General features: G+C 46.9%; 1 protein-coding gene across 7 annotated transcripts in view; it reads right to left on the bottom strand.

Annotated features, from left to right (window-relative positions):
• Positions 1-27,419, bottom strand: part of LOC119976291 (transmembrane protein 145-like) — a 74,715-nt gene that overhangs the window by 41,908 nt on the left and 5,388 nt on the right. For 5 of the 7 annotated variants that reach the window (XM_038816715.1, XM_038816713.1, XM_038816716.1 and 2 more), the window contains exons 2-8: positions 14,013-14,087; positions 11,989-12,066; positions 10,764-10,850; positions 7,784-7,885; positions 2,004-2,088; positions 1,854-1,925; positions 1,682-1,750 (exon numbers count right to left, since the gene is read on the bottom strand). In XM_038816715.1, the coding sequence (XP_038672643.1) occupies positions 1,682-1,750; positions 1,854-1,925; positions 2,004-2,088; positions 7,784-7,885; positions 10,764-10,850; positions 11,989-12,066; positions 14,013-14,087 (568 nt within the window). The remainder of the gene's footprint in view (positions 1-1,681; positions 1,751-1,853; positions 1,926-2,003; positions 2,089-7,783; positions 7,886-10,763; positions 10,851-11,988; positions 12,067-14,012; positions 14,088-27,419) is intronic. The other 2 variants (XM_038816717.1, XM_038816714.1) reach the window with 2 other exon arrangements.

The raw sequence follows: 27,419 nt of genomic DNA on the forward strand, positions 1-27,419 counted from the left end.
AATTTGCTACAACTTTCATGCACACGTGCATTGAAGGTTCTCTCTCTCACACACATACACATATAAAGGTAAGTTACAGCGTGTAAGGCGAGATGAAGAGGTCTTTTGAGAGTTCAATAAAAGTTATCTCTGGGTCTTTACTTGGTTTCAGGTTGAGCTCAATTTGGCCTCTAGGTTTGGTGTCGCGATTATTTAGATGGATGAATTATATCTGTATTTATGGAATCAACAGCTGCTGAATGGGTTCTTAAAACACTGCCTGCAGTGAATGAATGGTTGAACAGCAGACAGGCTGGATGGAGAAAGAGAGGCTACTCAGGGGTCCTGTCTCTTCGGCATCTCTTCTGCTTCTGTTTCATAGCCTGAAGTAAAGCAGTTTCTTGACACATGGCTTGTCACATAATCTACTTTCTCCGGTTACCCAATGATGGTCGTGGCTAGTAGATTCTAGCCCCATGATTTACACAATTAGATTACAGCTGAATGAATTCCTTTCTCAGCCAGATTTCATTGTCTGAGGTGATTATAGAATCATATAATTTACAGTGCAGAATGCATTATGTTGAATGCATGACCCCCACCCAGTCATATTGGAAACTACTTCCCCAGAATGTCCATTCAAACTCAGTCAATGGTTTTCAGCAAGTAAATACAAAAGCCATTTTAATATAAAGCATGGCTGCATAACACAAAGAACACCACTTTGTTAATGTTTAGTACTCATATAAGTTAAATATTAAAACTAGTGACAAGGATGTAAACCAACAAAAGATTAAATTCTCTCTTTAGAGGAGTTGGTATCTCAGAATAATGTCAGACGTAGCTAAATTGTCTGTTAGCACCGATATCACATTACCTTTCAGTTACATATATTTATTACTAAAAGTATGAAGACAGAAATGTTGGGCGGGATTCTGCGATCCTGAGGCTAAGTGTTGACGGCGTCGGAAACGCCGTTGCGTTTCTCGATGGCATCAACATGGCCTCAGGATCAGCAATTCTGGCCTCTACAGGTGGCCAGCACAGCACTGGAGTGATCCACGCCGCTCCAGCTGCTCATCCTGGCGTGAACTGGGCGCCATGGGGTCTGCGCATGCGCAGTGACACCGGCGCCAATGTGCGCATACACAGTGGCTCCCTACTCTGCGTCGACCCCGACGCAACATGGCGCCGGGCTACAGGGGCCGGCGCGGAAGGAGGCCCCCAGTCAGAGAGGCCGGCCCGCTGATTGGTGGGCCCTGATCACGGGCCAGGCCTCATCGGAGGCCCCGCTGGGATCGGACCCCCTTCCTCCCAGTACAGGCCGTCCCCGACCCTTCCACGCCGAGGTCCCGCTGGCTGAGAGCAGGTGTGAATGGCGCCGGCGGGACTCCGGTTTTTAACGGCCCATCCCGGGCCTAGAATCGGCGGGGGTCCGATCGGCCGGCGCCATGCCAATCACGCTGGCGCCAGGGCGACGTGGCGCTATTCACGCCGGTCGCGGGGATTCTCCGGCCCAGCCCCGGGCTGAGAGAATCCCGCCCTTTAGGTTTCTTTTAATATAGGAAAATGATTAAATGCCTTTAACAAATGTAGAAGCATTAAATAAATACATTAACAGCCATGATGTTGATTATGTTGTCCACAATCACGTATTTAGAGTGATAAGTCTTTACTAATATACAGTATGTTGCTATCTCACCTTCAGCTACTATAGAGGCCATTAACATCTGATAACTGGAATGCAGCAGGCGTCGTTTCTTCAAATGACCTGTATATTTTTTAAAAGCTGAAATCTTCAAAAAGCTTTGTTTAAAATGTGGTCACCATAAAGTTACACAAGGTACCTCAATCTATAACAACGTATTACTTACGAGCAAAACAAATGCAAACTCCAAGTGTAATTATGAACAACAAAACTGATAGTATGTGCACTTCAAGTATGCCTGTAAAAGAAAGGGTAACAATTTAGTTCAGTCTGATCATTGCCATAACAAGCTAAAAGGGAGGCTGAACATTCTTACCAATTTGGTTTGCAGAAAAATGTCTTCTCCATAAATTTTTCCCATTAGACATTGTAATTTTATATTCCAAATTTATTCCTCCACCCTAATTAAAATAGAGAGTTATACAAATATATCACACAACAAAAATGGCAAGCAGGATGGCTCAAGGTTCAATTTGAACATTTGTACATCCGAGCATACGCATGGTCAGGAAAACATATCTGTTTAAAATTGACATGAATATTTCATAAATAACATATCTGCAACTTTTCCGGTGTCTTCAGAAAAGAAATCGGGATTATACCAATTTACTGACATACACAATTGCAAGAAATAAACATGCACCTAAAGAGAGCCTTGCAACACTTCAAACTGTTTCTTACATTACTTTTAATGTGTATGAGACCATCGTGTAGAAAGATACAGCTGCAATTTTTTGGGGTTGATGGAGGGAATGTTGGCTGGAACTTGGAATTAGTGTCATTGGGTCTTTAACATACTCCTGAATGAGCAAGGGGTCCATAGTATTATGTCAAACACAAAGCATAGTATCTCCAATGGTCAAGCACCCCCTTAATAATGCATTAGAGTGCTCGCATAAATAACATGCTCAACCTGGAATGCAACTTGGATCTGTTAACTTCTGGCAAGAAGTGTCAAGAGTGTCGCCAACTGAGCCAAACTAGAACTTGACAAAAAAAACAATATTAATTTTCAAGGCCAACGTGGAATCACAGAGCCAGGCACTACATGAGGGGTTGTCGGCAAGCATTCAGCACTTGCAGGCGCAGGTGGTGCTGACCATGCATGCCACCCAGGCCAACTATGCACAGGTGGCATCTGCGGTGGAGGCCTTGGGGGCGAGGGTTTTGGCTATGGATCAGAATGTCCAAGGCCTGGGGCAATCCGTATAGGCGCTGGCCAAGGCCCAGGACAGGGCTGCCCTCTCACAGGCAACCATGTGCCAGAACCACCTGGACATCACAGCGGCATTCCTGAGCATGGCCCAGTCACAGTTGGCCATGGCTGAGAACATTGGCGGCATTACCCAAGCGCTGGCCGATGTGGCTCTGATGCAGAGAGAGGTGGCCTAGTCCCAGAGGGAGATGGCACAGTCACTGGCTGATGTGGCACGGACTCAGAAGGTGGTTGCACAGACACAGTATGATGTGGTGCAGTCCACGGCAGAGGCGGTCCACTCCCTGTGCTTCATGGCCGCGCGCATGCAGACACTGGACGAGACGGGAGCGGGCCTCCTGGAACGGCAGCGCCAGGTGGCGTGGGTGCCTCAGGGGATAGCCCCATTCGCACCCCAATCCCGTGGAGTAGCCCTGGGGTTATTGGGCACCCCAAGGGAGGAGGTGGTCATGAGTCCTGTGCATGTGCAGGGGAGGTACCATACCGGAACACAGCAACACCTCGGACACCTCCCCCCCCCCCTGTCCCTGGTGCATCTTGTGGCCAGCGAGCAGAGGAGGGCTGCACCACGCCACCTGGGACACTGAGCAGCAGCTATGCCCATCCAGGCCCAGTCACCTCAGAAGACGGACGCCAATGGGGACCCATATCCCAGGGTGGGAACCGCAGCAGGCTACCTCCACTTCTGATGTACCATCTGGGGATCCATTTAGACGTAGTGTTAGAGCCCGTAAGGCCAGAAAGTTAGACAGCAGTTAAGCTGGCACGAGTGCAGGGCACAGTATAGTGATAGGAGCTAGGGCACTTATCTGTATATATTTGTTCACATTAAACACCTGTTCACACTATTACATCCTGCCTCGGTTCTCAGTCAGGTGGGTGTGAGGGGTGAGCTGGTCTGGGCAGGCCAGAGATGCATTTCGGATGTGGGAGGGGGAATGGACCCAGGGCATGTTGGTGATAGCGACGAACCCCACTGCCCGGTCTTCCTGGTGGGCTCGGTCCACATTGAAATGTATGTATTGTGTCGACTGGGCATATAGGGCCTTCGTGATGGCTTGGATGCACCTGTGCACTGAGCTCTGTGAGATCCCAGATAGGTTCCTACTTGGCGCTTGGAAGGAGCCCATGGCATAAATGTTGAGGGTGACCGTCACCTTGACAGTCACCGGGGGTGGATATCCTTTCCCATTCCCCGCATGTGTGCACTATGATCCGGCAGAACTGTCGCACTGTCCCTCTGCTCAGCTGGAGTCTTTGACGGCATACCCAGTCCGCAAGGTCCTCAATGAAATGAAATGAAATGATAATCGCTTATTGTCACGAGTAGGCTTCAATGAAGTTACTGTGAAGAGCCCCTAGTCGCCACATTCCGGCACCTGTCCAGGGAGGCTGGTACGGGAATCGAACCATGCTGCTGGCCTGTTTTAAAAGCCAGCGATTTAGCCCAGTGAGCTAAACCAGCCCCAGTGACAGGCGCTGCCGGTACACGAGGCCTCATGCAGCGCCTCCTTAGCACCTCTTCTTCTTCCTCCTCAGCGTATTGGCCAGCTGGCTCTCTATCCTGAACGGCTGCGTCCTGTTCTGCTGATGCACACTCCGCTGCTTCCTCCTCCTTGAGCAGTTCCAGCTCGTTCAGCCGCAGGGCATCCTCCAAGGCTGCGGCGACTAGTAGGAGGGCCTCCATTGCTGGTTGTATTCCAATATCCATTGTCTGCAGGGGGTGAAAGGCCGACGTTAGCATGGTCCGAACCCCTGTGCCCAACCAGGTCAAACGGGTTACATGGTGCATCCAGTTGGCACTGCGTACCCTGCTCCCACATGTTCCCCCCACCATCCCTGCATATATTTAATTGGGGAAGTTTTGAAAAAGGAGACTTGCATAATGTACAGAACCGGACACAAAATATTTGGTGCACCAATTACTACAAAATTACACTGAAGAAGCTACCTGTATTCAGGCTAATGTTCACTGATCCATCAGTGTTATGTAGTTGGTACAAATATATTTGTTGTGGAAGACAGGTTCAATGAAAAACATGCCTCACTGATGTTAACGCTGAACAAGCCAGATCTCAGACTGAAATCCGTCATGTTTGATCGCAATCTTTTTTCTTGATGAAATGACGGAAAGCCTCAACACAAAAACACAGGACTCCAATAATAACTTGTAAAATTTGAATTTAAATGTTTATTGATAAAAATAAATATAAAAATAACATAAAAGATAAAACTTAAACACAAGATTAAAGGTAAACAATAAAACTGTATTTTTGGCAATAGCCCAAATTGATTCTTGCCCATAAAGTCCAGGAAATATTATCCAAACCAAGAAATTGCTTTTACTTTAAATGGAAACACAATCCATGACTTCCCAAAACAAATCCATGCTAGTGTGGCTTTCGCAAAAGGAGGTCCGAAACAAGTTGTTTCTCAGGACAAATATTCTCCTGGCCCAAAACAGACTTGTTACCTTCAATTAAAAATCTTTCACAGTTTTTCACCACTCTAAAACACAGGAGCTCGCTTTCAGTAAGATTCCCTGATCCCAACCCCTCCCCATCCCTCCATTGTCTTCAAATACCCTTTTGAAAACTCAGGATCCTAAATACTAAAAGCTTGTATGTTTCCATTTCACCTCGATTTTGGGTCAATAAAAGTTTGCAACCCTGCCCATGTTTACTCATGAATCTCCTGCAAAATCCAAATGTTCTTTGTAACCTTTGAGAGTCCTTTGAAATGCAACAGCTACACATCAATTTTAACACTTATCTCCAAATGCAAATTCCAGATCTAAACTGTTTACTTGTAAATTAAGACCCGCCATAAGGGATCATTGCAAAACACAAGATGACACCTTTAAATTTTCATTCCTCAGATTCCAGATAATCTGACTCCAACAACCTCTCCTTTGATTAATTCTAAACACACATAGATACAGATTACCCTTCCCTACATAGCCCATATGCGGAATAGAAATATAAAATATACACATTCATCACAAGCATTTAAATGCCAGCACAGACTAGATGGACAGAATGGGCTATACTGGTGGTGTTTATTCTATGTAATTAATAATAATAATAATAATCGCTTATTGTCACAAGTAGGCTTCAATTAAGTTACTGTGAAAAGCCCCTAGTCACCACATTCCGGCATCTGTTCAAGGAGGCCAGTACGGAAATTGAACCCATGCTGCTGGCATTATTCTGCATTACAAGCCAGCTGTTTAGCCCACTGTGCTAAACCAGTATATGTAAAAGTGTATTCTTCAACGGTTTTGTTCGGGAGCATATCTTGGATCTTCGTTTCCTCAGTTCTGTTCCAAACAAGCATGTTGGCTCCTACCTCAACTTGTGCTCCACCCCTCCCTTAATTTCTATATTCACTGCACCCAGATGAGCCAATACCTTGCAGCACAGCAACTGTGTCACTTTTTTATTTCCAGTGCTCCTTGGTTTATATTGCTCATCTGTGTTGTTAAATCAGAATTGGGGATAATGATAATGGCTTTCATAATAGAAAAATCATTTCACTCCAAAATATAGCCACTGCCTGCAGCAGCACTGTCTTTATTTAAACCAGTAACCTTGAAAGCTTTCAAAAGTTATGTCACACACCAATTTAGATATATTTGTAACATAATCTGCAATGCTGTGCATAAACTAAAAGAGATAATTCTGAATAAAGGTATTTTTTATTATTAATTTATGGGCTTCACTGGCTAGGCCAGAATTTATTGACCCTCATTATCCTTGAGAATGTATTGGTGAGCTGCCTTCTTGAACTGCTGCAGTCCATGTGGTGTTTGGATGGGGTTCCAGTATTTTGACCCGGTTACAGTGAAGGAACAACAATATATTTTCAAGTCAGGATTACGGGTAGCTTGGAGGGGAGCTGCCAGGTGGTGGTTTCTGCTGTCCTTATCCTTCCAGATGGTAGTGGGCGCCGGTTAGGAAGGTGATGCCTTAAGGAGCCTTGGTAAGTTCTTGCAGTGCATCTTGTAGATGGTACACACGGCTGCTACTACGTGTCGGTGGTGGAGCGTATGAATGTTTCCAATTGGGGCTGGTTTAGCACAGTGGGCTAAACTGCTGGCTTGTAATGCTGAACAAGGCCAGCAACGCGGGTTCAATTCCTGTACCGGCCTCCCCAAACAGGCGCCGGAATGTGTCAACTCAGGGCTTTACACAGTAACTTCATTGAAGCCTACTTGTGACAATAAGTGATTATTATTAAATGGTGTACCAATCAAGCGGCTACTTTGCCCTGGATGCTGTCAAACTTCTTGAGTGTTGTTGGAGAGAAAGTATTGGTGTTATCGTAAGTTAGGTACAGAGGAAGGTCATTCATCTGAGCATTCAACTGTATCCTGATTTCTCCAGGATTTTCCCCTCCAATTCACTGCCAGCAAATGTGTTAGCTTGCTTCCAGACCATTCTGGAACTTGAAAAACAGCACTCCAGATTTCTCTCCTATTATATCTGTTAAGATATCTTTTTAAAGCATAAGAGATTACATAAAGTTTGTTATAGTAAGACACCTAAATTACTGATATTTTTTACACTACAGCTACAGTTCCTCAAATCCATCACCCTGGGGATATTTTCAGCTTTTGGGTCAGGCGGTATATGCCAAGGGTGGAATCAAATTCACTTGGAGCATGGGATAGAGTGATAGTGGAGGCACACTCTGTGGTGCCAATGCAGCACATAACCAATTTGCTCAGCACCATTTGTTTTTAAATTGTATTCACTTCAAATTGATGTAAAGAAGATTATAAAAATGTCCAGTTTTCGGATAGGCAAATTTGAGGTACTCTACCTGTACAAATATGGCCTTGTTTGTAACTAGCAAACAATATAGAAAATTATTCGTACCCTACAATTACTCAATGCGAGGAACCACCATCTTTCCCTTGCTGAATGAATGTTGATTTGTTTTTGACAATCCGTGTAATTTAATTCATTTGTTTCTACCATCTGCGCATTAGGAAATATAAAGGAAGCTGTAAATTCCATATCTATAACTGTATTTTAAGATGTTTTTGTAAATGAGAATGAACTGTACATTTAACACTATCTATAGAACATTATATGTGACCATGTATTGTGATATATTTATGAAACTAACCATCCAAATTGAACTAAAATGCTGAAATTGTGCAAATTTAACTGCTTACGTCAGACATTCCCAAAATGTATTTATTGCATACCCCCTTCCAGCTGCCAGCGCTCTCTTACCAAAGTACCCCATACTAGTACTCAGATTTAATGTCTTAAACTCTTCTTACTTCTATAGGTCCTGGACACCTACTTAGGCAATCCCAGAGCACTAAACACAACATCTTAGTCAACCTTGTTGAATACGGGGGCCGACTCAAGGACGTCAAATATTGCACCTCAAACTTGATTCAACTGGCATTGCAGAAAAAATGTTCAAATTCTCAAATTATTGTACAACAAGTTACCACAAAAATAACAAAATTCACAATAAAGGATGTCAAAAGCTCTATTACACAAAGTATCAAAACTCTTGTTCTGCAAAAGGTATCGAAAACTCACAGCTTGGACCCAACTTTTGGGGCCTCACGGTAGCATGGTGGTTAGCATCAATGCTTCACAGCTCCAGGGTCCCAGGTTCGATTCGCGGCTGGGTCACTGTCTGTGTGGAGTCTGCACGTCCTCCCCGTGTCTGCGTGGGTTTCCTCCGGGTGCTCCGGTTTCCTCCCACACTCCAAAGATGTGCGGGTTAGGTGGATTGGCCATGCTAAAATTGCCCGTAGTGCAAGGTTAATGGGGAGATTGTTGGGTTACGGGTATACGGGTTACGTGGGTTTAAGTAGGGTGATCATTGTTCGGCACAACATCGAGGGCCGAAGGGCCTGTTCTGTGCTGTACTGTTCTATGTTCTATGTTCTAACTACTACCCATTAAGAGAGTGGCGGGGAGCAGTTTTGACTGTTGGTCTTATTTCGGTTTTTTTCTGCTGATTCCCCACCCTCAGCCAACCTGATTCACAAGACGGAGGTCTGTTGTCTAGTGGGAAGCCTATCTTCACAAGCCAAAGTCAAGCACTCTGGCCTATCCTAGCCGACAAGCAATGTTGGAAGGCCACAGACCTCATGATTCAGCCTTTTTTGCTTGAGAAACCCAGCCACTTGAAATTAAAAATAGAATCACTTGTTTTGTTCTTATAATGATAATAATCTTTATTAGTGTCACAAGTAGGCTTGCATTAATAATGCAATGAAGTTACTGTGAAAACCCCCTAATCACCACACTCCGGCATCTGTTCGGGTACACTGAGGGAGAATTCAGAATGTCCAAATTACCTAACAGCACATCTTTCAGGACTTGTGGGAGGAAACTGGAGCACCCGGAAGAAACCCATGGGGAGAGCGTGCAGATTCCACATAGACAGTGACCCAAGCCAAAAATCGAACCTGGGCCCGTGGCGCTGTGATGCAACAGTACTAACCACTGTGCTACCATGCCGCCAATATATCCATAATATATTGTAAGTGCCCTTCTTGTTTATTCCATGTTTAATTCCCTTATTTCCCCTTGCCTTTATTTTTGATGTTACATTTTTGATCCATAGATGATTTGTGGACATATGTCTTTAAGGCAGCCTGCCACTGTAATTCAAACTTAAGGATCCAAAGGCTGTGCTGTTTTAGACTAGTGATTGCTGACTGGCAGTGTCAGTGATGACTCGGTTGGATTGATTTGGCTGGGCGCCAATGAATAGGCCCAAAAGTTTGTGTTCTGCCTGGTAACATTGGTGGTGATTGGATATTATCCCACTGGAATGTTTTCAGAATCACAAGGTTCCATAATGGTTTCACTTTTGATTATGCAGCCTGGATGACGTGGTTGAAATATTCTCTTCAAAAAGATCTAATTAATTCCCTACATGAAGCCACTGTGAGGGCTGACTCTCTCTCCAACAAGTCTGCGTGCCATTATCTTGAGATTTCAGAGGCTTAAAGTCAAACCACAAGCTGAAAGCAAGGTTTGGTGTGAAATAAAGTGTCTATTCAGAAAGATATAGGCCGCAGTGCAAACCTCCAGCTGAAGGCTCAGTTTGATAAGAAATAAAGTATTTCTCTAGAAAGCCTGCTACCTGTATTTTCTAACCTGTGGGGACCTGTATGAATGACTTTGCAAGGAAGACCATTGCCAGCTGTAAACCAGAGACTTTAATCAGCGAGCATGCTGCGAGGAAAGTGTGCTAAAGAACCACCATTAGAAGCAAAGTCTCTAATCTTTTCACCTTCATCCTTATTATTTTCATCTCTTCCCCCTCCTCTGTGTTTAGCTGTCTAGTGTGTGTGGGTAGATCGTGCAACAGTTAAAGGAGGTAGTAGGTATTAACTTGTTGTTATTCAATTGTGTTTACTGCGTGTAAATAAACAGTAATTGTATTTCAACTTACAAACCTTGTGTCTGTAATTATTAGGCAGTCAGGGGCCAAAGACTTTGGGTATTTTTATAAGAATTATTGGTTAATTCACTTGTGTTGTGACTCTAGGACTCCATGCACTTGCTCAGAGTGTCGTAATAATATTTGCATATTTTTTCCTCCACCTCCTTCCACTCTATCCCTATTGGTCTGTCTTAACTCTACTTAGCCTTGCTCATCTCTGTCCACACAGATTTTATTTATATTTTACTGTCATGTTATCTCTAATAAGTACATCACTCCACTTCCCCTTTGTCCCCTCTCATCTATTTAAATTTGTATTTGACCATTTGAGTCTAAAAGGAAAAATTATTTGAAAATGTTGCTTTCCCTCACAATATCACTGCCAACTCAGTGAGTGGAAATATACACATACAAATACAGAGTACATACCTGGCAGCCAGATAATAGAAAGCTATGGGTGAGATTCAACAGGTGATTTTTTCCACTGGCAGCCACTGCTTCTTTACTCCAGCAGTCCTGATTAAACACTTTCCAGAATTAATTGAAAAAGCACACAGTATTTAAAGTCAGTTCCAAACACATTAAACAGTGCTACCAACAGTGACTTAATACATATATCTATCAGGTCTCTTCCCATAGAGATTGGGAAATTCTAGGATCAGTCTTTGGTCTCTTCTGAGTCCACTGATTTTATTGGGGCAGCAGTTCAGGTATTAGATATAGCCTGAGCTAGGGTTGGGAAATATCAATCAGTTGATGATCTCTATCCATGACTCCCGCTTGATCAACTTATACACCTAATAGCTTCAGCTCATAAATGATGAGGGGCCATTGAAGTGGGTAATGGAGACACAACTATTGCCTGTCACAGGTTCCGGCAAACAAGGCTCCACAGAATTCCAAACAATGGCACTGCCTGGAGGAATGTTCCACAGGCAGAAGAAATGTGTGAAGTTGCAACTCTGATATTCTGCAATGATCTACTAACTCACATTCTGTAGGAATAATTAATAGAAATTTATTTTTAAGGGACTGTGCACACATAGAGTTCAAATGTTAGATTTTAGTACTGTTCAGTACATTAGCGCATTGATTGAAATTTTGATTAGGAAATAAAAAGTAAATAGCAATGTTGGGTATGTACCCATAATACTCATTCCCAAGGCAATGGACATGTACTTAAGCTTTCTTTGTGTGATTGGTGGTAAAATGGTACGCTGAAATTAGTGTACAAATGCTTTTATATATTTTGTTCCTGTTAAAATGTTGTCTAATATGAATTAAAACTATATATGTTTTTCACAGTGATGGAAACACTAGAAATACCATATAAGGAGCTGAGAGGTAATTGTAATCAGATTGACCAAATTGGAATAACCACTTCAGGTCAGCAGAAGCAAGTACACCCAACCAATAACAAACATCTCCAACAGGGCATGTCATGGCGAGAGACAGACAACAGACAACTTCATTCTGACTGGGGAGTTAGAGCACGTGTACTAGGATTGTGATTTGGTTGTAAGGTGGATTCCATTATAAGTTGGGGATTCCATTAACACATTAGTTGCTAAAGCGCTCTACTTTATTAACTATTTCATCTTAATTTGTACTAACATATAATGCCTATTTAATTATATTTTGTTGATGGACCTACCTTTGAGCTATTCTTATACACCGAGGGCCATTGGGTCATCTCATCATAGTAAAACAACAAATTCACTTTATGTTTCTCCTAGCAAAGGCACATGAAAACATTTTAATACACAATACGATGAAAATATTCAGAGTTCCCTGTACTTGAATCAGGTATTTTAAGGTAAAAGTTAGTATACAAATGTGCTGCACAATGGTTAGCACTGTCGCTTCACACTCCTGGGACCCGGGTTCGATTCCCAGCTTGGGCCTGCTGTCTGTGCCAATGACCCGATGTTACTACCACAGAGGAAAGGAAGAAAATAAATCACTCTATTTTGCTTCCATGAACCTCTTTCCAGGAAACTACTACTCTGAATGGAAAAGGTGACTGGAATATGAATCACACGCCTTCAAAATGTACTTTCAGATATTTTTTATAAACAAATTAGATAAATAACTCAAAAATCAGACACTTCTCTGCAATGCAGTCATTGCTGTTTAGTGTTTTATTTTACATGTCCCATAAGAAATTCTATTTAGTGAGGCTCATTTAATTCTAAAATAAACAGAAAATGCAAAAAAGACTGAGCAGGTCTTTCAGTAGCTGTAGAGAGAGAAAGAATCAATGTTTCACGTCTGCAAATTTTCATTATCCTTTCATTCTAAACTTACTCACCAAGATGATTTATGCCTTGTGCTCTAAACTATATGCTGCTGTGGGCAAATATTTTGAGAATCTCAAGCACCTATCCAACTTGGCAAATCCATTCTCAAAATGATTGTCCTGTAAAGCAGAAGCCTGATAAGGATTGAAGAGAAACAAAGGACTTGTGCTTGACCAAACAAACTGACAGTTTGAGGGCAAATTTAGCCTGAGCCTTGGGAAGCTGATAGGATTGGGTGTAATACAATGCTCATTTTACACCCTGCCTGATCTTACACTCCATTGAAGTCAAGGGACCATAATCAGATAACTCTCCTCAAATATAGGGATATAGTAAGGGAGGGGCAAATAATAATAATTTTTACTGCCACAAGTAGGCTTACATTAACACTACAATGAAGTTACAGTGAATAGCCCCTCGTCGCCATATCCCAGCACCCTGTTCGGGTACACAGAAGGTGAATTCAGAATGTCCAAATTACCTAACAGCATGTCTTTTGGGACTTGTGGGAGGAAACCGGAGCACCCGTAGGAAACCCACGAAGACATGGGGATAACATGCAGACTCCGCACAGACATTGACTCAAGCTGGGAATCGAACCTGGGATCCTAGAGCTGTGAAGCCATAGTGCTAACCGCTGTGCTACCGTGCTGCCCCCAGGGCCACTCCTGCACAACATCAGTCAGTCACAGTCCTGCTCAACGCATCATTCAACAGAAGTGAGATCAAATTCAAAAACAAAATGTATAAGATTGAGTAAATTTCCAGCCATTATTTATTTAATGCAAAACTGCTCTGATTAACTTTAGTGGTGTCTATACACTGTCCATCAATAGGGTTATTCATGGGCAGCACGCTGGCGCAATGGTTAGCACAGCTGCCTCACGGCACAGAGGTCCCAGGTTCGATCCCGGCCCTGGGTCACTGTCCGTGTGGAGTTTGTACATTGTCCCCGTGTTAGCACACTAAGGGACTGGTTTAGCACACTGGGCTAAATCGCTGGCTTTTAAAGCAGACCAAGGCAGGCCAGCAGCACGGTTCAATTCCCGTACCAGCCTCCCCAAAAAGGCGCCGGAATGTGGCGACTAGGTGCTTTTCACAGTAACTTAATTGAAGCCTACTCGTGACAATAAGCAATTTTCATTTCATTTCATTTGTGTGGGTTTCGCCCCCACAACCCAAAGATGTGCAGGGTAGGTGGATTGGCCACAATAAATTGCCCCTTAATTGGAAAAAATTAATTGGGTACTCTAAATTTAAAAAAACAAATAGGGCTCTTCATTTCTCAATCTTTTCATTGGTATACCTGAGGATATTCCACCATTTTTCCCCCCCAAACTACCATAAAGTCTGTGCCTGTTCTACATGTAATCCTTACCTCGGCATACCTGATATGGTAGTTGATCTGCCCATTGTCAGACAGGAAACAAAATTTGGTCAAAAATACCCATGTCTAAAAGAAAAATAAAGCAGTTGCAATAAAACAGAATTTTTTCAAAGAAAGTCTCTGAACTAAGTACAATTACAGATTAATAAAAAATTTTGTTTATATTTGCGCTGCTGCATGATCGAGGATGTCTATAAGAGTTGTCCCATGGCCAGCCCCTCAGTCAGTGGTGAGATCCTGTTAGGGACCAATATTGTTTTGTTTAAAGTAAAAAAGCTTGAGATTTAAGGCACTTAATCAGTGAAGAAAGGCACTAGATTCCACAGGTTTTGAACAAGCAAAAATAAACTTTACTACAAGGTTAGAAAGATAACATTTACAATACTTATCTTATAATTGAACATTCAGGGCAAGTATGAGGTACATGTGATTTAACAAGCCAACTGTGGTCAAACACACTACACCACACAATAAATGCCAGATGCGACCAAACCGACTTCCATGGATTTCTCTATAACCCATCCAGATGTCTATTACATTGTGAGACAACGAATCTCACTAAAACTTTGTCCTTCTCACGAGAGTTCTACACTCCACATTCGAAGATCCTGCCTTGGAATTCTCTCCAAATGAAAATCGAACTCAGGACAGCTACAATGATGGTCTACCGCACTAGATTTCAATCTCGTCTTCCAAGATTTGTTCCCCTAGGTTCCAAAGTACACTCAAGCATCAACTTAAAAGCACAATTCCAGCTCTTCAGTTGCACCAAGCATAACATTACTGCTCCAACAGAATTTATTTTGCCCCAAGGACCTGCAGCATGAAGTTAACAACCTTCAGTTGCCTTCTCAGGTCTTCAGGGCGTCTCTTCAGCCCTCTTTGACTATCAGAGCTTCTCCCGAGTTCACTTCACTTAAAGTCTGCTCCCTGCAGCTTTCTTTAATTGGAGGTTTCTCAATTTTGGATGTCCAAAGAGGCTTGGGGGTTCAAGTGCATAGATCTTTAAAATGTCATGAGCAAGTGCAGAAATAATCAAAGAAGCTAATGGAATGCTAGCTTGATACCTAGCAGAATGGAGTTTAAAGACACTGAGGTTATGCTGCAGCGATACAAAATCCTGATTAGACCCCACTTGGAGTACGTACGGGGCAGAACAGTAGCATAGTGGGGGCAGCACGGTAGCATAGCGCGGGGCAGCACGGTAGCATAGCGCGGGGCAGCACGGTAGCATAGTGGTTAGCACAATTGCTTCACAGCTCCAGGGTCCCAGGTTCGATTCCCGGCTTGGGTCACTGTCTGTGCGGAGTCTGAATGTTCTCCCCGTGTGTGCGTGGGTTTCCTCCGAGTGCTCCGGTTTCCTCCCACAGTCCAAAGATGTGCAGGTTAGGTGGATTGCCTATGCTAAATTGTCCTTTAGTGTTCAAAATTGCCCTTCGTGTTGGCTGGGGTAACTGGGTTAAGGTGATAGGGTGGAGGTGTGGGCTTGGGTAGGGTGCCCTTTCCAAGAGCCGGTGCAGACTGATGGGCCGAATGGCCTCCTTCTGCACTGTAGATTCTATGGAGTACTGAGAGTAGTTCTGGGCACCACTTAGGAAGGATATATTGGTCTTGGACAGAATGCAATGTAGGTTTACAAAATGATACCTGGACTACAGGGATTAAGTTACGAGGAGAGATTACACAAATTAGGCCCATTTTCACGAGTATTTAGAAGGTTAAGGGGTGATCGAATCGAAGACTTCAGATGTTACAGTAAAAGACAGAGTAAGGCAGCACGGTAGCACAGTGGCTAGCACAGTTGCGTCACAGCTCCAGGGTCCTTGGTTCAATTCCTGTCTTGGGTCACTGTCTGTGCGGAGTCTGCACGTTCTCCCCATGTCTGCGTGGGTTTCCTCCGGGTGCTCCGGTTTCCTCCCACAGTCCAAAGATGTGCAGGATAGGTGGATTGGCCATGATAAATTGCCCGTGGTATTCATAAAAAGTCAGGTAGGGTTACTGGGATGAGATAGGCTTAAGTGGGGTGCTCTTTCCAAGGGACGGTGCAGACTCGATGTGCCAAAGGGCCTCCTTCTCACTGTAAATTCTATGATTTTATGAAATTAAGATAAACTATTTCCACTGGTTGGAGATTCCAAAACTAGGGGGCATAGCCTAAAAATTAGGGCCAGACCATTCAGTAGAGATGTTCGGAAACACTTCTTCACACAAACGGTGGTAGATGTTTGGAACTCTCTCCTACAAACAGCAGTTGAAGCTAGTGCAGTTGTTAATTTTAAATCTGAGATAGATTCTTGTGAAGCAGATATTGAGGGATATGGACCAAAGGCTGGTATATGGAGTTGGGCCACAGATCAACCATGATCTCATTAAATGGCAGGACAGGCTCTTGGGGCTGAATGGCCTACTCCTGTTCCTATTTGTTCATTTTCACAACTCAATTGGGACCTGTTACTGCATCTTGTCCTGCCTCTAGAACACTTCTTGGGACCTCTCCCCATCCCCAGGGTACATACTTGGCTCCACACCTGGTCACCTGACCTGGATTTTCACACTTTTTTTATGCGTAGCCAAGCAAGCCCAGTCCTCAGCCTAACGAGTGTGAAATATCCAAATTGTGTATATCCAGCCAGTTCCCGGCCAATGCCCGAGGTTCATTGGGAATTGGAGTTTCCAACCTCACAGAAACGTTTGAGCTTCTTAAGAGTTCAGGACACAAATCAACTGCAGATGTTCAAATGCACTGCATCTGTTCTATACTTTTATTATGCTGTTCAGCAACAATATATTTATTAAAATTGTTTATCCTTTACTGAGGTTCTCAAAGTAAAATTTGGTGCCTTACTCTGTCCTCTGTACCTGTGTCTCTATTTCTTTCTTTCTGATTCATTGACCAGCTTAAGTTCTCTTTGTGGTTGTTGCTTTTTTCCCATTCTACATAATGCTTAATTTCTGGCATAACCTGCATGGAAGTCACGCTCTGTCCACCTGCCTTTCAGTATTACATTTTTATTTCTCTCTTTTGGTCTTTTTCTGTATACCTGTTTTTTTTCCTTTATTCTTTTCTGGGATATGGGCATCAATGGCAAGGCCAGAATTTGTTGCCCATAAACAGAGTGTCTTGCTGGGCCATTTCTGAGGGTAGTCCAGTGACATTACATTGTGTACCTTGTGTTGCCCTATTATGTATTTTCTTTTATTTTCATGTATTTAATGATCTGTTGAGCTGCTCGCAGAAAAATACTTTTCACTGTACCTCGGTACACGTGACAATGAACAAATCCAATTAAATCCAATCACCACTTCGGCTCGACCCCTTCCCCCCTTTTGCTGTGTTTCACATTTTTTCAGCTTTCTTTCTGTGAGCCTCACCTTCTGTCAAGACCTGGAAACAGGGTGAAGATTTCAATCCTCCGACCGACACAGAAATTATCTTCTGAATATAAGACCACAACTCTGCTCGCAGGTGGCAATATAATCCAGAAACTCTGTTCAGAAGAGTTCAACCGCCACAATAGCTCAAAAACCAAGTTATAGTTGTTGTCAACATTCTCATCACCATATTCCTACTCTACATGCTGTGTCACTAATTTGGAAGATGGATTTGTGAGAGGTGGCAGAGGGAATCCATTCAGATCTTTGTCTTCTCAAATTCAGTTCCAGTGCTGATGCTTCTTCCAATGAGCCTTGCAAATGGTAAAGCTGCTGTCAATATTTCCTCGAGCAACCTGAGAACACTGGGAGCACAATTTAGTACCTGACACGAAGATGGAATCCCGTACACGTGATTAGTTTTAAATACATATTTAGCAGCAACCAACTGGATTTTGTTTATTGTCACGTGTACCAGGGTACAGTGAAAAGTAATTTTCTGCAAGCAGCTCAACAGATCATTAAGTACATGAAAAGAAGGTCTTCCGGTTGCGGTGATGCGGAGCTAAGCCGCACGTTCGGCAGCTCCCGCTATTAAAGGACTTTCGGGCCTATTTTAGGGCCCCAAATGGCGCTGTTTTGACGATTCCCGGTGGGGGAAGGTGTCTGGAGGAGCATTCCCCAAAATTTATGGTGCTTACTTGGAGTGGGGCAAAGGAAAAGGCAGCAGCAGCTCCCCAGCAAAAGCGGGGGAAGGAGGACAAAATAGCGGCCAGCGGAACACCCGGGGACTGGTGGAAGTGGGTGCAGGAGCAGCAAGCTGCTCTTCTGCGCTGTTTTGCGAAGCTGAAGGCTGAGTTGCTGGACTCCCTGAATGCGACTACCAACAAGCTGCTTGAGACCCAGACAGCCCAGGGGGTGGCCGTTCAGGAGTTGCAGCGGCAGGCCGCTGAGCGGGAGGAGGAGGCCATGGTCCTCGTGGGGAAGGTGGAGTTGCACGAGGCACTTCACAAAAAGTGGCAAGACCGCTTGGAGGAGCTGGACTTTCGCACGAGGCGAAAGAATTTGAGAATCCTGGGCCTGGCGGAGGGGCTGGAGGGGTCGGATCTTCTGTCTTATGTGACCACGATGCTGAGCTCGTTGATGGGAGCGGGTCCTTCCACTTGCCCCTGGAGCTTGAGGGAGCCCACAGAGTGCTGGCCAGGAGGCCCAAGACGAATGAACCCCCGCGGGCGGTTCCATCGATTCAGTGACCGGGAGTGTGTGCTGCGCTGGGCCAAGAAAGAGAGGAGCAGCAAGTGGGAGAATTCGGTAGTGCGAATCTACCAGGGCTGGAGTGCAGCCGGGTTTAAACGGACGAAGGCGGTGCTGCATGCCAAGCAGGTCAAATTTGGAATGCTGCAGCCTGCGCGTCTGTGGGTGACATATAAGGACCGGCACCACTACTTCGAGTCCCCAGAGGAGGCGTGGGCCTTTGTACAGGCGGAGAAGCTGGACTCGAACTAGGGTCTGGGGGCTGCGGGGTCCGGTGCACTACGGTTGTTGCTGTTTTTGCTGTTGCTGTTTTTGTAATTTCGACGTGTTTTCTAGGCTGGTTTTTGCTCTGTTTTCGGGTGGGTCTGTTGGGTATGGTCTTGGGTTATGTGGGGGAATGTTGGGGGTTTGGTTTTTATTTTATTTTCTCTTCTGTACGGGGATGGGGTGGAGCTGGAATTTGGGGAGCTGCGTCAGAAGGGTGGGGTGGGGCAGTGCGAAAGCGCGGGCTTTCCTCTGGTTTCCCGCGCTGCGGGGCAGGGGGGGTGGAGCTGGTGGTGGGGGCATGGCTTCTACTGGTTTTTTCCCCGCGCCGAAGCGGTGCCAAGGAGGTGTGGCAGGAGGGGGGATGAGCCCATGTCGGGAGGGGCCTGGTTTTGGCGGGAGTTGCCGGGGTCAGCAGAATTCAGCTGGCTCACGGAAGTACCATGGAGGGTGCGTCGCGGCTAGGACGGGTCCTAGCCTGGGAGGGGTGGGGGGTGGGATGGGGGGGGGGGGGGGAAATACCGGGTTGCTGCTGGAAGGGCCGGGAGAGAGCTGGTGCGGGCCGGGGGGGTAGAGGGGAGGCGGTTTCGTCATGGGGACGGGTCGGGCAGGGTGTGCTGGCCTGGGGCGAGCAGTCGATGAGCTATGGCTAGTCGGAGGGGGAGGGGTGCCCTCTGATCCGGCTGATCACCTGGAACGTGAGGGGGCTGAATGGGCCGGTTAAGAGGGCTAGGGTATTCTCTCATTTGAAGGCGGATGTGGCTATGCTCCAGGAGACCCACTTGAAGGTGGCGGACCAGGTTCGTCTGAGGAAGGGGTGGGTGGGGCAGGTTTTCCACTCAGGATTAGACGCAAAGAACCGGGGGGGTGGCGATTCTGGTGGGGAAGAGGGTGGCGTTCGAGGCGTCTGAGGTGGTGGCGGACAAGGAGGGCAGATATATTATGGTGAAGGGTAGGCTGCAGGGAGAGAAGGTGGTGCTGGTTAATGTGTATGGCCCGAATTGGGATGATGCTGGCTTTATGAGGCGCATGTTGGGCCGCATTCCGGACCTGGAGGCAGGGGGCCTGATCATGGGGGGAGACTTTAACACGGTGCTAGATCCCCCACTGGACCGGTCCAGTTCAAGGACGGGTAGGAGGCCGGCGGCGGCCAAGGTGCTGAGGGGGTTTATGGACCAGATGGGAGGGGTGGATCCCTGGAGGTTTGGGAGGCCGAGGGCGCGGGAGTATTCCTTTTTCTCCCATGTACATAGGGCTTACTCCCGAATAGATTTTTTCGTCCTGAGCAGGGGATTGATCCCAAAGGTGCAGGATGCAGAGTACTCGGCCATAGCAATTTCAGACCATGCTCCGCACTGGGTCGATCTGGAGATGGAAGAGGCGCGGGACCAGCGCCCGCTGTGGCGCCTGGATGTGGGGATGCTGGCTGATGAGGTGTGTAGGAGGGTCCGGGGAAGTATTGAGAGGTATCTTGAGACCAACGACACGGGGGAGGTCCGGGTGGGGATGGTCTGGGAGGCTCTGAAAGCAGTGATCCGGGGGGAGCTGATTTCCATCCGGGCCCATAGGGAAAGGAGGGAGAGGGAGAGAATGGTGGGGGAGCTCCTAGACGTGGATAGGAGGTACGCGGAGGCCCCGGAGGAGGGGCTGCTGGGGGAACGGCGTAGTTTGCAGGCCAAGTTCGACTTGTTGACCACCAGAAACGCGGAGACACAGTGGAGGAGGGCACAAGGCGCGGTATATGAGTATGGGGAGAAGGCGAGCAGGATGTTGGCGCATCAGCTCCGCAGGCGAGATGCGGCTAGGGAAATTGGTGGAGTGACGGATAAGGGTGGGAATGTGGTGCAGAAGGGGGCAGAGGTGAATGGGGTCTTTAGGGACTTTTACGAGGAACTGTACCGGTCGGAGCCACCGGTGGTGGGGGGGGGAGGGGGGGGGGGGGGGGGGGGGGGGGGATGGAGAGCTTCATGAACAGGCTATGTTTCCCAAAGGTGCAAGAGGAGCTGGTGGAGGGGCTGGGGGCGCCGATAGAGTTGGAGGAGCTAGTCAGGGGGATTGTTCAAATGCAGTCAGGTAAGGCGCCGGGGCCGGATGGGTTCCCGGTGGAATTCTATAAAAAGTATGCGGATCTGGTGGGCCCCCTGTTGGTGCGAGCCTTCAATGAGGCATGGGAGGGGGGGGCTTTGCCCCCGACGGTGTCACGGGCGCTGATCTCTCTGATCCTGAAGCGGGATAAGGACCCCTTGCAGTGTGGATCATATAGGCCAATCTCGCTCCTCAATGTTGACACTAAGTTGCTGGCGAAGATCCTGGCCACCAGGATAGAGGACTGTGTGCCAGGGGTGATACATGAGGATCAGACAGGATTTGTCAAGGGTAGACAGCTTAACACGAATGTGCGGAGATTGTTAAATGTTATTATGATGCCGGCGGTGGAGGGAGAGATAGTGGTGGCGCTGGATGCAGAAAAGGCGTTTGAAAGAGTTGAGTGGGGGTACCTGTGGGAGGTGCTGGAGCGGTTCGGATTCGGGGAGGGGTTCATCAAATGGGTGAGGTTGCTCTACGAGGCCCCGATGGCAAGTGTAGTTACCAATGGAAGGAGATCAGAGTACTTCAGGCTCTACCGTGGGACCAGGCAGGTCCCCTTTGCTTTTTGCACTGGCGATAGGACCTTTGGCTTTGGCGCTGAGGGAGTCGGGGAGGTGGAGGAGCCTGGTGCGGGGTGGGGAAGAATAGAGGGTATCGCTGTATACGGACGACCTGCTGTTGTATGTGGCGGACCCTGAGGGGGGAATGCCGGGGGTGATGGAGCTGTTGGCTGAGTTTGGGAGCTTCTCGGGCTACAAGTTAAATCTGGGCAAGAGTGAGGTATTTGTAGTACACCCGGGTGATCAGGAGGAGGGAATTGGGAGACTCCCATTTAAGAGGGCAGTGAAGAGTTTCAGATACCTGGAGGTGCAGGTGGCCAGGAGTTGGGGGGACTCTCCATAAGCTTAATTTTACCAGGTTTGTGGAGCAGATGGAGGAGGAATTTAAAAGGTGGGACATGGTGCCGCTATCGCTGGCGGGTAGAGTGCAGTCCGTCAAAATTACGGTTCTCCCGAGGTTCATCATCCTCCATGGCCTGCAATAGACACGCTTCCAGCGGCGACCGTGTGAGCAGGTGGATGTGCAATGGAGGGGTGGTGTGCATGCGGGTGGGGTGGTTCCTCTTTCAGTGTTTGCCCATCTTTATCCCTAGGGCCTTTTTTAGGAGGGTGACTAGCAGTATCATGAGCTTTGTTTGGGCGCATGGGACCCCGAGGGTGAAGAGGGTCTTCTTGGAGCGGGGTAGAGATGGTGGAGGGCTGGCGTTACCCAATCTCTCGGGGTATTATTGGGCGGCCAATGTGTCGATGGTGCGCACGTGGGTGATGGAGGGGGAGGGGGCAGCATGGAAACGGTTGGAGATGGCGTCTTGTGATGGCACAAGCCTGGGGGCCCTGGTAACGGCGCCGTGGCCGCTCCCTCCTACGAGGTACACCACGAGTCCGGTGGTGGCGACTACCCTCAAGATTTGGGGGCAGTGGAGGCGACATAGGGGGGAGGTGGGGGGCTCGATGGAGGCTCCGCTAAGGGGGAACCATCGGTTCGTCCCGGGGAACATTGATGGGGGGTTCCAGGGTTGGCACAGAGCGGGCATCAGACAGCTGAGGGACCTGTTCATTGATGGGAGGTTTGCAAGCCTGGGAGAGTTGGAGGAGAAATTTGAACATCCCTCGGGGAACATGTTCAGGTATCTGCAGGTAAAGGCGTTTGCTAGGCGGCAGGTGGAGGGATTCCTTTTGCTTCCCGCGAGGGGGGTGAGTGACAGGGTGCTTTCGGGGGTTTGGGTCGGGGATGGGAAGATATCTGATATCTACAAGGTAATGCAGGAGGTGGAGGAGGCGTCAGTAGAGGAGCTAAAGGCTAAGTGGGAAAGGGAACTGGGGGAACAGATCGAAGATGGGACATGGGCTGATGCCCTGGAGAGGGTTAACTCTTCCTCCTCATGTGCGCGGCTTAGCCTCATCTAATTCAAGGTGCTGCACCGGGCCCACATGTCCGGGTCTAGGATGAGTAGGTTCTTTGGTGGCGAAGACAGGTGTGTCAGGTGTTCGGGGAATCCAGCGAACCATGCCCATATGTTCTGGGCATGCCCGGCACTGGAGGAGTTCTGGAAGGGGGTGGCGAGGACGGTGTAGAGGGTGGTAGGATCCAGGGTCAAGCCAGGCTGGGGACTCGCGATTTTTGGGGTTGGGGTGGAGCCGGGAGTGCAGGAGGCGAAAGAGGCCGGTGTCCTGGCCTTTGCATCCCTAGTAGCCCGGTGGAGGATCTTGCTACAGTGGAAGGATGCGAGACCCCCAAGCGTGGAGACATGGATCAATGATATGGCGGGATTTATCAAACTGGAGAAGGTCAAATTTGCCCTGAGAGGATCGGTACAAGGGTTCTTTAGGCGGTGGCAACCTTTCCTCGACTTTCTGGCTCAGCGATAGGGTACTGGGTCAGCAGCAGCAGCAACCCGGGAAGGGGGGGGGGGGGGGGGGGGGAACGTTGGACGTTGACTATGTTTGCTTACTTAATTTTAATTTAATTTATTTTTGAGTTCTCTGGTTGTTTACTGGGTTTGGGGGGGGGGGGGTGTGATACAGGCGTTGATACGGTCTTGGGGTGTTACAGTTATTAAGGTGTTTTATTGTTGCTTTTCATTGTTTGTTGTTATATTTTCTGTAAAAAAGTTTCAATAAAAATTTACAAAAAAAAAGTACATGAAAAGAAAAGGAAATAAAAGAAAATACATAATAGTATTACAAGGTCTGAGAATTAAATTTTAAAAGATTAGAACGATTGTAAGATAAGTAAAAAGGAGATCTGTTAGGGAGAGCTCGCAGAGAGTCGTCACGCTCCGGCGCCATCTTGTGATGGTTCCCCATCTGTAGAATAGTATTAGAGAATAATTGTTCAGTGGTCATATAATTAGTTCAGACCAATGAGCTGGTCTCTTTTTGTCAATGAATAAAGAGATACTGAATTACACCCTGCCATCAACCTAAAGAAAACAAGCAATATGACCCCTTTATAAAGGGACATTTTGTTTTAGTGTATCTTCACACCCGTATTGTTTTTTACCCTTTAAGGGAATAGTGGGGAAATGATGGAAGAATACCCGAGCTAATTATCAGCCCGTTGAACAAGACTATATTCCATGGCCACGCAGACCTGGCACTGGACTCAAACCTGGAGCTTCTGGTCGAGCTGTAAGAATGCTGCAACTGCGCTTAAGGCCTCGTAGTTTTAGAAAGAGACGTAACTAGTAAAAACATGAATCGTGAAAAACATATAATATTCTATTTGATTTCAAGGGCGGTATTCTAACCCCATACGCCGGGTGAGAGAATCACCGGGACACCGCACAAATTGCGCCACCCCGCACGCGATTCTCCCACCCCCCCGAAACCAGCGCCGCGAGAATCGTGCCGGGCCGCTCGGAGAATCCCCGCAAATGGCGAGCAGCGATTCACCAGCCCGGATGGGCCAAGCGGCCAGCACCGTCCACACCTGGTCGCTGCCAGCGGGTACTCATCGCGAAGGCTTGGGGGTTCCTTCACCGAGGGGGGGGGGCTCCGAAGGGGTCTGGCCCGCGATCGGGATACACCGATCGGCGGGACGGCCTCTTCCCCCCCGGGCCTACTTTCTGCCGCGGCCGGCCCCTGAAATCCGACCCCATGTTGGGTCGGGGCTGACGCGCTCAAGAGGTTCCTCGCGCATCTGCAGGATGGCGCGGCCCAACTGCGCATGTGCAGGATTGAGTTGGCCCAACTACGCATACGCGGGTTGGTGCAGCGCCCAAAGGAGGCTGGAGTGGCGTGAACGGCTCCAGCGCCGTGCTGGCCCCCTGTGGGGGCCAGAATAGGTTGTGCCCGGGCCCTGTTCGCGCCGTCGTGATACGCGAAAACTTGACCTCAATATCGGAGAATCGCCCCCCAGATGACTGTGAAACTGCTCCTTTTCTGCCTGTTCACAATTTGTGTGAAGACATCAATATGTGAGTACCTTCATAATATTTCCCAGTATTAATTTATGAACCGCAGGCAATCCCCACCAGTTTAGCAGTTCCTGGTGGTGGTTCTTGGTTGTGACAGATACAGAACTGCAGTTTTATTTGCCTCAATGCACAAAGTATAGCGGTCACACACAAGACAAGCTATGTATTCAGTTGGAACACTTTTTGTTGATAGTGGAGGTAAGTACTTTGTCGTTGAATCCACCAAAGCAGCACGCATGAAACAGTGGGTGGAAAATGATGAACAAGGTTTATTAGTAATACAATCAAACTCTCAACTTCCCAAAGGGTCTCCCTCCTCAACCTTAAGGTGAAAGGTGAAGCCCCAGTTTCCCCCCGCCCATCCTCCCCCCCCCCCCCCCCCCCCCCCCCCTCTCCGTTACCGGGAAAGTTCAGATTCCATGGAGGTGACAAGGAATCGTCCTCATCCTTTGACCGGTGTGGGGAATATAACATTTGCATTTTTGTTAACTGAGAACAGTCAGATTGTGCATTGCTGGGCATTTTTGTAGGAGCAAATATATTGAGTTTACATTTATTTATGATCATAGTTGTATATTCCAACACTGACCTTGAAGAATGTTACAATAACTAATGTATCACATTTTGCAGACTGAACAGGTTTGTGAAATAGCTCCAGGACTATGTTTTATCAGAACAAATACTTTACGATTAAACATGCAAACTACTTCATCAGGCTCAACTATTCTCATAGATTGATTTTGTGCTCACCAACACCTGACGATAGGGAGGACAGCTCCCAGCAAGTGCAGAGTCAAAAAGATTTATTGACTGCCAACACTGAGTAGGTGAAGATGAGACCACAAATCAAGTTACTAAATGGAGATACCATCTTCCAGTGATTCTCCCTTAAGAGGGTCTTGCCTTCCATTCTATTTTCATAATTCATCCTAAACCCTTTCATCTCTGCTTGCCGGTTATATCACCCTAGTTCCAGCAACTATCAATTAAATGCACCTTTATATAATCCAATTGGCATCTATCATATGAAATTGAAACGCAGACTCGGACAACCAACCATTTGATTATGACATGGAGAGAATTCTCAAGAAAGAGGAGTGGTCAAAAAATAACCTACCCCTCCCAAAATATATGACACACTTTCCCAGATAGACTGATTTATTTACAGTAAATTAACCTCCTGGTTGCCTGCAAACATTTTAAAAAATATTTTCATTCAAGGCATTTTCATATATACAAACAAAACCAGAAGAACAACCAAACAACTCAATAAACAGTCAACATCCACTCCACCCCACTCCCCTGACGCCAACCCCTCCTCACATCCCACCTTCCATTTTAACCCCCTTACCTCGCCACCCTATTTTAACCCCCTTACCAACCCTCCCACTCACAATGCTGACCTCTCAAATCCCCTTAAAGATATCAATAAACGACTTCCACCTCCAGATGAACCCACCCAACGACCCCTCAAGGTGACCATAACCTGCGCAGTGGGTTAGCACTGCGGCCTCACGGCGCCGAGGTCACAAGTTCGATCCCGGCTCTGGGTCACTGTCCGTGTGGAGTTTGCACATTCTCCCCGCGTTTGCGTGGGTTTCGCCCCCACAACCCAAAAATGTGCAAGATAGGTGGATTGGCCACGCTAAATTGCCCCTTAATTGGAAAAAAAAAAAAGCTGACCATAACCTTTCCGCTTTTGGCGGCTCCGAGTCCCACCATCCCAGTAAGATCCGTCTCTGGGCTATCAGGAAGTCAAAGGCCAAAACATCGCCTACCCCACCCCCTGGACTCCCGGGTCTTCCAACACCCCGAATATCGCCACCTCTGGACTCGGAACCACCTCCATACCCAGCACCTTGGACATCACATTCGAGAACCCCTACCAGAACCGTCAATCTGGATTGGATTTGTCACGTGTACCGAGGTACAGTGAAAAGTATTTTTCTGAAAGCAGCTCAACAGATCATTCAGTACATGGAAGAAAAGGGAATTAAACAAAATTCAAGAAAATACTAGAAAATACATGAGAATACATAATAGGGCAACACAAGATATACAATGTAACTACATAAGCATTGGCATCGGTTGAAGCATATAGGGTGTAGTGTTAATGAGGTCAGTCAATCTTAGACACGCCTAGAACATGTCGACGTGATTCACGCACCCCCCCTGCACAGACCTCTCCTCCACCCCCTCAAAGAACTTACTCATCCTTGCCTCCGTCGTATAAGCCCTATGTACCACTTTGAACTGGATGAGGCTTAACCTCACACCTGACGAGGACGCGTTCACCCTCCGTAAGGCCACATCTCAGCTCCCACCTCCCTCCTCCTCCCACTTACACTTAATATCCCCCACCGGGGCTCCCTCCCAATCCATCAACTCCTCATATACATCTGACATCTTCCCCTCCCCTATTTCGTCCTACGACAACACAT

Source organism: Scyliorhinus canicula, chromosome 13 (genome assembly GCF_902713615.1).
Source record: "Scyliorhinus canicula chromosome 13, sScyCan1.1, whole genome shotgun sequence".
Taxonomy (NCBI): Eukaryota; Metazoa; Chordata; class Chondrichthyes; order Carcharhiniformes; family Scyliorhinidae; genus Scyliorhinus; species Scyliorhinus canicula.